The sequence below is a fragment of the Lissotriton vulgaris genome, chromosome 2_1 (genome assembly GCF_964263255.1).
Source record: "Lissotriton vulgaris chromosome 2_1, aLisVul1.2, whole genome shotgun sequence".
NCBI classification, from domain to species: domain Eukaryota; kingdom Metazoa; phylum Chordata; class Amphibia; order Caudata; family Salamandridae; genus Lissotriton; species Lissotriton vulgaris.
Window position 1 is genome coordinate 1,667,524,959 of NC_141687.1, and position 13,889 is coordinate 1,667,538,847.

At 49.5% G+C, this 13,889-nt stretch overlaps 1 protein-coding gene across 1 annotated transcript; it reads left to right on the plus strand.

The window, feature by feature from the left end:
* Positions 1-1,393: 1,393 nt before the first annotated feature.
* NR0B2 (nuclear receptor subfamily 0 group B member 2) lies at positions 1,394-9,276 on the plus strand. The gene is made up of 2 exons (XM_086957614.1): positions 1,394-2,475; positions 7,920-9,276. Exons 1-2 carry the CDS (start codon positions 1,941-1,943, stop codon positions 8,159-8,161), a joined length of 777 nt encoding a protein of 258 aa, XP_086813740.1. The 5' UTR covers positions 1,394-1,940; the 3' UTR covers positions 8,162-9,276.
* The last annotated feature ends 4,613 nt before the right edge of the window (positions 9,277-13,889 follow it).

The following is a 13,889-nucleotide window of genomic DNA, read 5'->3' on the forward strand; positions in this document are numbered from 1 at the left end:
TGGCGAGGAAAGGCTGCGCATGCGCCATGTGTCGGTGTGTCTCAGGGTCGTAACGAGGGCCCTTGCAGCCCGTGAAGTGCACGAGGCGGGCGGCCCCCAACGTTTAAGGAGGGGTGAGGCATTAGGCCAAGTTCTATAAATTTCCAGTAATTGTTAGGTTTGAATTAGCCCCTCGCTGCTTTGAACCCGGTTGTTACTGCACCAGTAGTAGCTAAGAGTGTTTGAATGTGCTTGTGGGCGTGCCATGTGTGTCTGCGTCTATGTGCTGTCTCTGTCATTTAGTGTGGTCACCTGTGAAACGAGTGTATCCAGACAAGAAATGAGACGCTTGTGTACAAGCACGTGTCCCCTCACCCGCCCGCACTGATCCCTCACTGAGGTGAGGTACTCAGGCACACCTGTCCCCTAAGCAGATGAGTTGGGAGGAGGAAGAACTGTCAAGACACCTGTGCTCCCTCCACTGCCATCACTGATCGACGCGGTGCCGGTGTACCCTTCTGAGGCACCTGTTCCCCCATGCACAGCTCTCGAGGCACTAGACCTTGATGCCAGGCAGGAACATTCGTCCCTTTCTTGCCCCCTGACACTGCCCTCTTTTCTCACTCACTGGGGCGTGGTACCCAGGCGCGCGCTATGCTCTGCTCTCATTGCTCGCTCTCTACGTCATACCACCCGTGCCTCTGCGCCACGCGCCACTGCTCGCGTTGCTAGGGTCACGATCCCCAGGCGCCTGCGCCCCCCACGCGCCACCTCTGTCAGTATGCCAGCACCTGTGCCTCTCAGTTACTATGCCTTGGGACCCAGGCTCCTGTTACCCACCTTCTTTACAAGGCCTCAGTACCACCAAGCATCTGTACCCTCACCCCATCTCCTATCTCAGCCACTAGGCCTTATACACAGGCACCTGGGCCCCCTCGCCCCATCCCTCACCTAGGCCTTGGTATCCAAGCACCTGTGACTCTGCATTCACCCCCCTCCCCCGCAGCTGAGTTATTTGGCCTTGGTGACCAAGCACCCATGTCTCTGCTTTCGCCGCACCGCCCCCCGTCACCCCCACCCTTCCCGGCCTCGGCCTTGCGTCCAAGCACCCCCCTCCTTGCTCACTCGCTAGGCCTTGGTACCCAGGCACCGCCGGTGTTAATGGCTTTGCTGATAACGGTTGGATAATTGAGTCTGATAAGCCCTAGCACCCGCCTTCCGCGGCCAGGTCCTCGCGGCCACGCCTGCACGTCCATTGACAAAAATCAGGCCGTGCCACGCAGCGCTGCGCCGCCTCCCCTGGCGCCGTTCCCGGGCTGCCCTGTTTTTCAATGAAGAGACGGGCGTGTGACTGGGTCAAGGACGCCCTCTTCATGGCCAGCCCTTATAAATAGAGCACAGAGCATCCGCCAGCACACCGAGAGCGCATCCGAAGGACAGGCACCACACAGAGAGCGCGTAATCTCTACCCAGGGCGCCATTGCAACGCTTCTCCGGCGGCCTGACCCCTTCCATCCAATGGGCCCATCGGCACCCTCCCACCCAGCCTCGTGATACTGCTGGGAAAGCGTCAGCAGTCTGCCAAAACTCCAAGATCCCGGAATTCACTGAGGAAACAACAGCAGGGTTCCAAGGCTTCTAAAATAACTACCTCTCCACAATCTTAAATCAAGGCACCCAATACCACTGCCTAACCGACCTCTATCCTCCAAGAGCCTAGATAATATTGTCTCATCACCGGCCTTCATCCAGGACCCCAATATATATATATTTTTAACAGCTGTGCACCAATACCATTAACATCACGGCCTCCCCAGCACCCTTCCACCAAGTCCCCCGATATCACAAGCAAGCCAAGACCAGGGTAACACTGACCCCTGCTTGGTGCTGAACCTTCCTGCTTGCCTTAAAAAAGCTTTCAAAAGTACACTTTTCTGAGGTTCCTCCTGGAGGAAGAGACCATGGAAGTGGAGTGCAGGACCTGCCACTGTGGCCCTGCGGGCTCCGAAAAGCCCAATGTCATCCTCTATGCCATCCTGAGCCAGAAGGATCACACCAGCAGCAGCTACCAACCACAGGCGCAGCACGTTTGCCAATGCGAAGGCCGCAAAACGGTGCGGCTTCGGGATCCAACGCGCACATGCCAGGCGGCCTCTGGCGTCCTGGTCAAGACAGTCAGCTTTGTGCGCAACCTACCCTCCTTTGGCCTGCTGCCCCGCGAGGACCAGCTGATGCTGCTGGAGGTCTGCTGGGCTCCCCTGTTCCTCTTGGGTCTGGCTCAAGAGAAGGTGGGCTTTGAGGTGATCGAGACGCGGGCCCCCAGTATGCTGAAGAGGATCCTGCTGGACGGTCAGGGTCCGAGCCCTGAGCCAGAGAGGTCACAACCTACAATGGCCGGGGTGCAGCGGCTGCAGAGTTGCCTCAGCAGGATATGGAGCCTGGACCTCAGCCCCAAGGAGTATGCTTACCTCAAAGGAGCCGTGCTCTTCAACCCAGGTAAGAGTGCGCCCCAACATCTGCCACTTCATGGCTCCTGTAGGATATGGGCTCCCCACCCCTTCCATCTCATGTCACCTGTAGGAAATGGGCTCCCCACCCCTTCCATTTCATGTCACCTGTAGGAAATGGGCTCCCCACCTCTTCCATTTCATGTCACCTGTAGAATATGGGCTTCCCACACCTTCCATTTCATGTCTCCTGTATGATATGGGCTCCCCACCCCTTCCATTTCATGTCTCCTGTATGATATGGGCTCCCCACCCCTTCCATTTCTTGTCACCTGTAGGATGTTGGCTCCCAACCCCTTCCACTTCATGTCTCCTGTAGGATATGGACTCCCCCCCCCCCCTTTCCACTTCATGTATCCTGTAGCTAAGAGCACCCCTTGAATCCCTCCACGTTGTGTCTCCTTTAGCTAAAAGAGCCTCCAGTCCTTCCACTTCATGTTACCTGTAGGCAAAGGCACCCGTGTCATTGTACTTCATGTCTCTTCTAGGTAAGCGCGCCTCCGAGTCCTTCCTCTTCATATCTCCTGTAGGATAAGAGCACCCCTTAATTCCTGTACTTTATGTCTCCTATAGATAGAAGTGCCTTCAAACCTTCCACTTCGTGTCACCTGTAGGTAAGAGAGACACCAAGCCATTCCACTTCATGTCTCCTGTAGTAAGAGAGACACCAAGCCCTTACACTTCATGTCTCCTGTAGGTAAGAGAGACACCAAGCCCTTCCACTTCATGTCGCCTGTAATAAGGAGACACCAAGCCCTTTCACTTCATGTCACTTGTAGGATAAGAGAGACACCAAGCCCTTCCACTTCATGTCACCTGTAGTAAGGAGACACCAAGCCCTTCCACTTCATGTCACCTGTAGGATAATAGAGACACCAAGCCCTCCCACTTCATGTCGCATGTAGTAAGAGACACCAAGCACTCCCACTTTATGTCACCTGTTGTAAGAGAGACACCAAGACCTTCCACTTCATGTCACCTGTAGTCAGAGAGACACCAAGCCCTTCCACTTCATGTCGCCTGAAGAATAAGAGAGACACCAAGCCCTTCCACTTCATGTCACCTGTAGTAATAGAGACGCCAAGCCCTCCCACTTCATGTCTCCTGCAGTAATAGAGACACTAAGCCCTTCCACTTCATGTTACCTGTAGTCAGAGAGACACCAAGCCCTTCCACCTACCTCATGTCACTTGTAGAACAAGGGCGCCTGAATTCTTTCATTTCATGTCTCCAGTAGTTAGACGATCCAAGTGTCTCTTAATATCCTTCCTTCCATGTCTGTCCCGCCATTTTAGGTTGAGCAGTGAGAAGAGGCGGTGTTGTCCAAGACCCCCTAGTCGACCTGCACTCTGTGCACTGAGAAATATGTGCGTGTTAACAGAGGAGACAGAGCACCTATAACAGCCCTGCGCTCCAAATATCCCCAAACTGAAGATGCCTTTCCTTTGGAGTCACCTTTTGACTTGTCCTACCAAAATCATTTGGTACAAGAAATTGTTGATAAGCTATTTATTTGTAAAAACGCTGTCTACGACATCCTGCACCACAGTATTCCACCATTACTATACTCTGGAATTTTGCGCCTTACACACACGATTAGTTTACATGCACGCGCAAAGTACTGCCATTTTCACCCTCTCAGTTGCCAATCCGGTGGCAGGTTTGAGGGGTATCACACCCGACCCTCCTCATTGCCACTTGAGGCGAGGGCACAGTGAAGGGCCCAGCTGTGGTATTTGCAACACTGCACTTGTGTGAGCATGCTTGTGCACATTTTTAAATTTGAGTTGTCCCCCAGTGGCAGCTCTTTTATTTTGGGGGTGTTTTGACATCATTCAGTGAAGAGCATGAGCCTCTTTTGGGAATCTGAGGCTTGAGAGTAATGCTTGGCACTGCGCGTGGCATAACATCTGCTTTTTTATCATTTAAACTTCCTGTCATCAGAGACCTTAAAAGTAAATCCACCCTCACAATATCAGGGCGCCACTGGGGCACAGACCATGAACCCTGAGAGTACAAGAAGGTGCGTCACTTGTGCATGTTTGGGGGCATTAGAAGGTATCAAGAGGGTCTGGGGTACTTTACACTGCTGGGAATTGTGATTTATGTGGCAAGAGGCAGAAGACGAAGCCAAGATGTTAAATGTAGCAATTTATAGTAGGTAAAAATAGTGAGAAGAAAAGGAACAGAACATCTAAGGTCTCGGGGTCACGAAGGGATGCAAGTGTTGGAAGCAGTCAGTTTAAAAACAGGAGATTAAGTAGGAACCTGGGTGCAATAAAAAGGTATGAAAATTGAACCTACATGAGCATGGGTGCCTGTCTCTGACTGCATGAGCATGGTTGCCTGTCTCTGACTGCAGGAGCACTGGTGCCTCTCTCTGACTGCATGAGCACAGGCGCCTGTCTCTGACTGCATGGGCATGGGTGCCTGTCTCTGACTACAGTAGTACAGGTGCCTGTCTCAGTACATATGCACAGGTGCCTGTTTCTGATGATAGTAGCATGGGTGCCTGTCTCTTGACTACATGAGCACAGGTGCCTGTCTCTGACTACAGTAGCACAGGTGGCTGTCTCTCTCTGCATGAGCACGGGTGCCTGTCTCTGACCGCATGATGTGCCTATCTCTGACTGCATGAGCACGGGTGCCTGTCTCTGACTATAGTAGCACAGGTGGCTGTCTCTGACTGCATGAGCACGGGTGCCTGTCTCTGACTGCATGAGGTGCCTATCTCTGACTCCATGAGCATGGGGTGCCTGTCTCTGACTGCATGAGCACGGGTGCCTGTCTCTGACTGCATGAGGTGCCTATCTCTGACTCCATGAGCATGGGGTGCCTGTCTCTGACTGCATGAGCACGGGTGCCTGTCTCTGGCTATAGTAGCACAGGTGCCTGTCTCTGACAATAGTAGCATGGGTGCCTGTCTCTGACTACATGAGCACGGGTGCCTGTCTCTGACTGCATGAGCACGGGTGCTTGTTTCTGACTACGGTAGAATAGGTGTGTGTGTGTCTCTGACTGCAGTAGCGCAGGTGCCTGTCTCTGACTACAGTAGCACGGGTGCATTTCTCTGACTGCAGTAGCACGGGTGCCTGTCTCTGACTGCATGAGTATTGGGTGCCTGTCTCTGACTGCATGAGCATGTGTGCCTCTCTCTGACTACAGTAGCACGGGTGCATTTCTCTGACTGCAGTAGCACGGGTGCCTGTCTCTGACTGCCAGAGCATTGGGTGCCTGTCTCTGACTGTAGGAGTACGGGTGTCTGTCTCCCAGTACACAATGAAGGGGGGCCTGTCTCTGACTGCATGAGCATCTCTGACTACAGTAGCGCTGGTGCCTGTCTCTGACTGCAGTAGTACGAGTGCCTGTCTCTGACTGCAGTAGCACTGGTGCCTGTCTCTGGCTGCAGGAGCATGGGTGACTGTCTGTGACTGCAGCAGCATGGGTGCCTGTCTCTGACTGCAACAGTATGAGTGCCTGTCTCTGACTGCACAAGTATGAGTGTCTAAGTATGAGTGACTACTTGAATATGGGTGTCTTTCTGTGCAAGGTGTCTATCCCTGACTACATGAGCCTGAGTGCCTTCCGTTGACTCAACGCATTTTGTGAATCTGTGTTAATCGAAGTTGTCTACCTGAGCGCACCATGATTCTCACACTCAGGCGCTTATTTACAAGCTCCTTGTGCCACCAGAGCGTCACTTCTCTTGATGGACTGACAGCAAAGTGTGCCTGCCCATATTTACAAGGCCACGCAAAGCCACCCTGCGTGGCTTTTCATGGCCTTGTAAATATGGCCCCATTTCACGCATTACTCTGCGTGAAAGGGTCGTTCCATGGGTGTTGCAGTGGGTGTTCCCACATGACACCCACAGAATCTGATGCATTCCCAGATTTATAAGGGTTCGTAAACCTGGGAATGCGTCAGAATCCTACTCTTCCCAGGGGCGGCTTACGAGTGGTGCAACAAGGAGAACTACCTTAATTTCTCCTCGTTTTTTGCTCTTTCTTTGTGTGCTGCTTTCTGCAGCACTTATAGAAAGAGGATAGCACCATCAATGATTGTTTTTTGTGCAAGAAGGGACACCTTCCTGCACAAAAGCAGTCATCCCTGCAACTCAGGCGCCCTTTCACCATGCTGCAAAGGTGCCCATGTTGGCGTATGGCAGTCCATTGTGTGCCACTGGAAAGCACAGGAATGCGTTGTATTGCTGTAAATAGGAAGCATCCCGGTGCTGCATAATTTCCTCATAAATGGCCCTCAGTGCCCGGCCCTATGCTCTCTGTCTTAGGTTGCTTTGTTTTCTTTTTTCTGTATTTACGGTATGTTTTCTATAATCAGAATATATATATGCATTATCGGTATATGCCAAAGATCTCCACATTGCACAGTTGATCCTGTACAGTGTGGAGTTCACAATATGGCCCCCTGAATGGGTATCCATACAGGGTTCAATAAATGATAGAAAAGTTCGCAACCAATGTCATCGTGATGCACTGGTAAGAACTAGCCCATTCAGGGCGCCATATTGTGACCTCCACACTATGCAGGATCAACTGTGCGAAGTTGAGATCTTTGAGCGTAAACCGATAATAGCTATGTCAGGCTTGGCATGTGAAAATAGAGGGTAACGCATAGAGAATGGCATCACTTTGTGGAAATGATGACTGCACATTCAGGGCAATATAATCAGTCCTGTCACAAACCTGTGTTTTCAAGCATGATGCTATGCGAATATAAATGCATGCTTTAAGATAGCCGAAACAAACGGACAGATTTGATTTGTCCATTGTTGATGTTGAAAAGTGACAAATGAAATGTGTATTTATTGACGCTGTTTCATGGCAGCCGCCATCATTGTGAACGGCGGTAGCCGAAACACGTCTATGTGTACTTAATTCCCAATAAAATCTGGGTAACTGCTGGTGGATTTCTACTGTGCAGCTGTGAGATACTAAAGCATGGTTTTCACTTTGCGCGCAAAGCACCCGCCCGCGTGGAGGGACATAGGCATGTAAGAAGCTGTATATATATATATATATATATATATATATATATATATATATATATATATCATTGCATTCTTTATTGCCTTTGTGCACTGAATACTACCTTTTTTGTATTTTTGTAAGTTTAGTGTCTCAAATTATACCGTATTGTACTTGATTGAGTTTGCATTTAAATCAGGCTTCTTACCTGTGACTAGGCCTACAGTGCAATAAAGGATAAGTAGCACGTTCCTCTGTGGGAGTACTTGCGTGGAAGAGTGTGTTTGTCATGCGGCCTATATGATTATTGTTTTGCTGATGTGTGAAACCAGAGTTGTGCTCATTTCAGGTTTTGATGCTACACTGTTTACAACAAACAGTAGATATGTATGTTAAGTTTTGGTAGCTCCCATGCTCATCTTTCTTTGGCTTTTGTGTGTTGCAGATGTCCCCTGCCTAAAAACCTCCCTCTATATCGAGAGTCTGCAGCTGGAAGCCCACAGAGCCCTCCAGGAGATGCTGCTGCCGCAGCACCCCAGTGACCAGGGCCGCTTCGCACGGATTCTGCTGTCGGCCTCCAGCCTGCGAGCCATCCCTCCTGCCCTCATCTCAGACCTGTTTTTCCGGCCTGTAATCGGTGATGCTGACATTGTGGAACTTGTGATAGAAATGTTGTATATGCAGTGATCTGCGGGGGACGCTATTTACAGGAGTATCTGAAGCAGCAGTGCAAGCTCTCACCTGAGACATGTCTCCAGCAGTCACTTCACCCTGCCTTAGACTGAGCAACAAGACCTCTGCTTCAAACACTTGACCTCACCTAAGACTTATACCCAAAGATGCACTGCCAGCACTTCCTCCTTCCCACGACTAGGCTCCAACGGTCCACAGCAAGCACTTCTCCCCTCCATAAGCTGAATGGCAGGGCCCCAGTGCACTTTGTCTAGATGGAGACTGAACCATTGCAAGCACTTATCCCTGTTCAATGTTCACTAATATGGCTTCTCTTCAAACACTTAACCCCATATAAGACTGGGGACCAAGACTGCACTGGCAACTCTTGACTGGGCCTGATCTGCAAGATTCCACTCCAAGCACTACTTCTTGCTTCAGACTTGGCTGCAAGGTTCTGCTGCAAGCACCTCAACCCCTGCTTCAGCTCATATGGCTCGCACCTAATGAGCAAAAGCCAAACTCTGACAACATAGACATGACCGTAGTTCATTTTTACCATCGTCCACTGATGTGATTGAACAGCAGGATACTGGTTCCAGTGATTAATGCCAATGAATATGAACTAAGATTGGGTTACAACCCATTCCTTGTACCAGTACAAATGCTTACTTTTTTTCACAATGAAGATTCTTGGAAGAAAGGCGTCCAGACTGTCAGCAATGAGGCCAAAGGCCATACACACAGTGAGGAAAGGGGATTAAGAAAACCAATCCAGCTAGAAAAATTAGGAAATGGTTGGGTTATATGAAGGGTTGGACAAAGGAAAGTGCAAAGTTTTCTTTGTGGAACTGTAGCTGCTAAGGGCAGGAAATAGCCTTAACGAGGAAATGTGAAACGGACTTTAGCCTCAGATAGAGTGGCCTAAAGGAAGCTTTGCCACCATGCCAGTGCTTTGACAGTCGTATGTCAGACCGAAGCCCTTTGCTCATTCGTGTAGAAGGTTTGCAAATGTCATCTATCTTGTATAAAATGTGTCCGTCCAATGTTTTTGTTTGGAAGATGTTCATGTTTGTGTAAATAGGTGTCTTAAGTTATTTTTGGGTAATAAAAATGTGAAATTTGTAAAATATTTGTGGAGCATTTGTGAGAACATGAGGACTTGTCATAATCACCCTGTTTCATCTACTTCTGTTCAGATCCCCTTAGTGTGACATGCACGTTACGTTTGGGAAATTTGAACAACACTGTTCAGTATCAAAAGGATATTCTCCCACCCCAAGAGTGTCAACACTCTCATCCAGGTTTTCTTTAAGGCCTTTTTCGCGCAACAGGTGATGTATACACTGCAAAGAAGTGTGTCTGAGCTGATGAATCAAATATACTCCCTTCGGCCCGCTTAGCATCCTTTAGTCTATCATAGTAGATTTCATTATCTCTTTACTCTTCTTTAAAGTTGTTCTCCAAACAGCAATTATCAACTGCATATTCCTCGCCTATCACTGGGTGGTATCCTCTGCGTTATACCACGGTCACTGGAATGATACAGCACTGGAGGGACAAATTGTGCAGCATGGTCCACAATTTATGTGGCCAGAAAATGAACATTCTGTGGCAGTGTTATTTCATTATTTTAGCCATTATAACACACAAAAATAATCTGAACAAACGTTTTATCTCTTTAGGACCAGTTTAGCACTTAGATACAGCATTTACCATCTAAAAGGTCACCAGTTAACACTCGGAACGGGCCTGTCACCGACCGGCAACAGCTGAAAGGCATTTATTAGGTAACTTTTCATCCGTTTGAGTTTTTTTTTGTTAAAATCTGCAAATTATGCAGCAAATGATGGATCATCTGGCAAATTTTAGAAATTCATAATCCATCGAAATCGCTGCAGCTGCTGAATCACTAAATTCTAGTATTCCTGCATATACTCAACTCCCAAAAGGCTGAACTGGTTTATTTTCCAGCATTAGTGCTTCAGGAAACGTTACCACTCTTATTATTATTATATTTCTTATATAGCGCCAGAATCGACCCCCGAAGAGGTATCTCCGCGCTTGCCTTGGGAACCCGTCCTGGTTTTTCCCTGTGAGATAGCCCCTACAGGGCATCCCCAAGGTGAAAGCCAGGCATCCCGCCGCGGGGGGGCCGTTGTGGAGATTAAGCAAGCCTAATGCCCAGAGTTGCAGAGTGTGAACCCATGATTAGGTCAGGCACCGAAGCGAGAATTATCGAGTCCGTGGACATTTGAGCTCAACACCCTGCCGCGTCGGGAATTGAACCCTGGTCCCGGGTCTGACCTCTGCTTCTGGGTCTGCCTGCTCTAACCAGTGAGCCACACTTCTCCACCTTAACGCATTGCCCTTCAAATAATTGTCCCTTTTACCTCAAGTTGGAATCTGAGGGTTCAGTTTCTCTATCCGCTCAAATTGCACTTCCGCTCTGCTAATAGCTTTGTAAATACAATAGCCTCCTCCATCTCCCACACCGCACAATTCATACGAGCCTCAGAAACAGTCCTGAGTTTTGCCCCATACCTTTTTGACCCTTCTGTGCTCTCTCTTCTGTCACCAAGTACGTTGTTCATTATCAGTGCTAGGTTCCTTTAAAAATGTCTAACTTTCCTCACTCTCCACTTCCCTAGGCCGCCATTTTGCAGGAGTTTGCGCCCAAATCAGGAGTCCAAGGTGTTTGAAAACTACAGTGCACTTTGGTTTCTGCCATGCAAAAAAGGTAAAACCTGCTGATATTTTTGCTGGGAGAAATCAATTTCCAAGTTTTGGGCTTTGAGCATGGTCAAACAGGCACGATGACCATGTTATGGCCAGTCTGAGCTCTGGAACTCTGAATGGGCAGCTGCACTCGGCACATACTGCACCCTGCTGTAATGTTTTCACCATTTGCCTGGAACAGTATCACCACCTCAAAAACAGCTTCTCAGAATGAGAACCCTACTGTGATTGTCACACTAAGCACTGAGGCACACTCCCTTCGTCCCAACAACCTTCTTGAGTGGTCCTTGTGATTCACGTCTGTTTCCCTACTAGTGTTCTACCATATCCATCCACTCCATTGGAGCCTTTCTCTGCGCTGTCTTTTTTCAGGTGCATGTATTTGGGAGAAAGAGGGAGGGTTGAGGATTGCACTACTGAATATTGAGGATAGTAATACCGTGATCCAAGAATATTGTGAACAAAATATCGAAGATCAAAATTTTGTACGGTTTGTGCACATTGATAGCAGCAGAGGCTCATCTGCAATGGCGGGGAGCGTTGCCCCACTGGCTCAGCCAGCAGCAGCTGCAAAATGAAACTAACTTTTTTATTTTTCAGCTGCTTGCTGAGCCAGCATGTGTGGGGATGGGCGGGGCCAGTCCATGGGAGGGGCAGACTGATGTGCTCTGCTAACTGTGCATGTCTCTTTGGCTGGCCGGCCGTCCTAGGACAGCCAAACAGGCATGCACAATTAGGTTTCTCCAACCCGGCTGTATTGCACAGCCAGGTTGGAGGAACAGCACAGACTCCCTGTGCCCAAGTGAGCATTTGGAAAAGCGCGAGATTTAGAGAGCTGCCATTAGGGCCCGGCGTCCTGGACCCCTGCCCCCGTAGTCCGGCCGGGTTAGCCCGATTGGCTACCGGCCCTACGAATTACGTCCGGGGCATCCATGACATGTTTCTGGCAGGGAACGGCACAGGGAGGGGTGGAGCCGGTGGGCTATTTAGGCCTGAGGGCCACCGCAAACGTTCTATTTTTCCCGCGCCGGGCCCCAGGACTGGTCGTGGATTAAACTATCTCCAGCGTCGAGGACCTGCTGTTCGTTTTGGGGCTCCAGTGATCAGGAAGCAGGAGAGTAAGCTGGGATCGACGAGCAAATTTTCCACTTTGGAGCCTGGGCAGCAGAAGCTCGAGGCTAGCTGGGTATTGGGCGGGTGTTCGCGGATCCGGAGGTAAGGTGTCGGGGTCTTGGGGGGCTTTGGGCAGCCGTGGGTGCCCGGTGTGCCAAAGAGGAGGGAAGTGGAGTCTAAAGAGAAAGACGGGTAAGAGGGTTCTTTCAAAGGTAGGAAACCAAGAGTGGAAGAATCAATTACTAATTGGATTTTTGGTTTTAAAGTTTTTGCAACAGTAATGTTAGAAAAGAAGCCTGAACTGGCAATACCTTTGATATGCTATGCAAATAAAATTCTGAAAGTGCATACAAAGTACGGTGGTATAGCCTGTCTTGATTATGATAGGGATTTCTGTTTAACCGGCCATTCTAGGACAGCCAAACAGGCATGCACAATTAGGTTTCTCCAACTCAGCTGTATTGCACAGCCAGGTTGGAGAAACAGCACAGACTCCCTGTGCCCAAGTGAGCATTAAAGAAGCCCGCTCAGGCCAATCCCCATGCTGCTCTCATGCTGAATGAGAGCAGCGCGCGGATTGCACAGGGAGTCTCCTATGCTGTCCCAGGGGCTGCTGGGACTAGGAAGCAGAGGAGGTCTGAGGCACAAGGTGGCAGAAGCAGCATCAGGTAAGTGTTATTTTTATTTTTTTATTACTCCCCCCGCCATGCTCCAACTGAGCACCCCGCGCCCCTCCACCCAGCCCACCACTGTTTATATTCATCAGCCACCACTGTTTGATAGAGGAAGTAGGGATTTACTATTATTTATTTTAAAGGTTTTATATAGCGCTGGCTAGACCCGGAGGTATCAGAGCGCTTTACATGAGCATCAGATCATAGTTACAAGTTACATTGTTAGAAAGGTTACATAGTTATTAGAGCATGGCAACATAGTTACCTGTAAGGTCAAGATAAACAATAAGCACAAATACCTAAGGGGAAAAGCAGGCAAGGGGAAAGAATCAGGGGCGGGGGGGAAAGAGCTGGGGAAGTAGACAGGTAATGAAGGCGGGAAAGAGGAGGGGAGGGTGAAGGACACCGCATGGAAAGAGGAGGGGAAGGGTGACGGGGACACAAACCGGTAGACGAGTCAAAGCAACGTCCAAAGTCCAGTAAGCGGTGATCCCAGGGGAAGTGGTATCACATCCCTATCTCTGTTGCGAGAGGCTCCCTTTACGCAGTGGACTCTCTCAGAGGGGTCTCTGAGACTCCAAGGTCTACATACTGGATCCTTCCCCAAAAAGGGGAGAGGGAGTGCTTTGGCAAGGGGTGCCATACCATACCTTAGCTGTGAGTGGCTCCCTTGGCACAGTGGGCTCTCTCAGCGGGTACGCTGAGAATCCAGAGTATAAATATTGGATCTTTCCCCAACAAGGGGAGAAGGAGTGCTTAGTCAAGGGGCACAAAGGACTGGGGGCTAGGCAGACTAGCAGGCAAGGTGAGAGATTCAGGGGAGAGTGGATAGGAGCTAGGGAGGTGAAAAAAGAGAGAAAGAGTACTAAATCGGAACAAATTTAATTAATGAGTTATTACATAGCGCTGGCTAGACCAGATGGAATCAGAGCGCTTTACATGAGGGACAATAATGTTGCAATTTACATCATTTAAAAGTTACATAAGTATCAAGAAAAGCATTTAAAGAACATAGGGGACAATGTGAATGGAGCAAGGAAGGGTAAGGGGATAGGGTAAATGGGTAGGAGGAAGATAGGACGTAGAGACAAGGGGAAAATTTGCCCAATGTCCGGCTGGGTACTAGGTGACGGCAGGGAGGGGGAGTCCGTAACCCATCTCCTCTTTAGCTGTATGGTAGCTCCACCGGGCATCAGCCAAATCGCTAGGTCTCCACA

Excerpts from the sequence above, each read along its gene's own strand:
- NR0B2 (XM_086957614.1), top strand. The coding sequence starts at position 1,941 with ATGGAAGTGGAGTGCAGGACCTGCCACTGTGGCCCTGCGGGCTCCGAA. Across the intron at positions 2,476-7,919 it reads AGCCGTGCTCTTCAACCCAG|ATGTCCCCTGCCTAAAAACC; the intron begins GTAAGAGTGCGC and ends TGTGTGTTGCAG.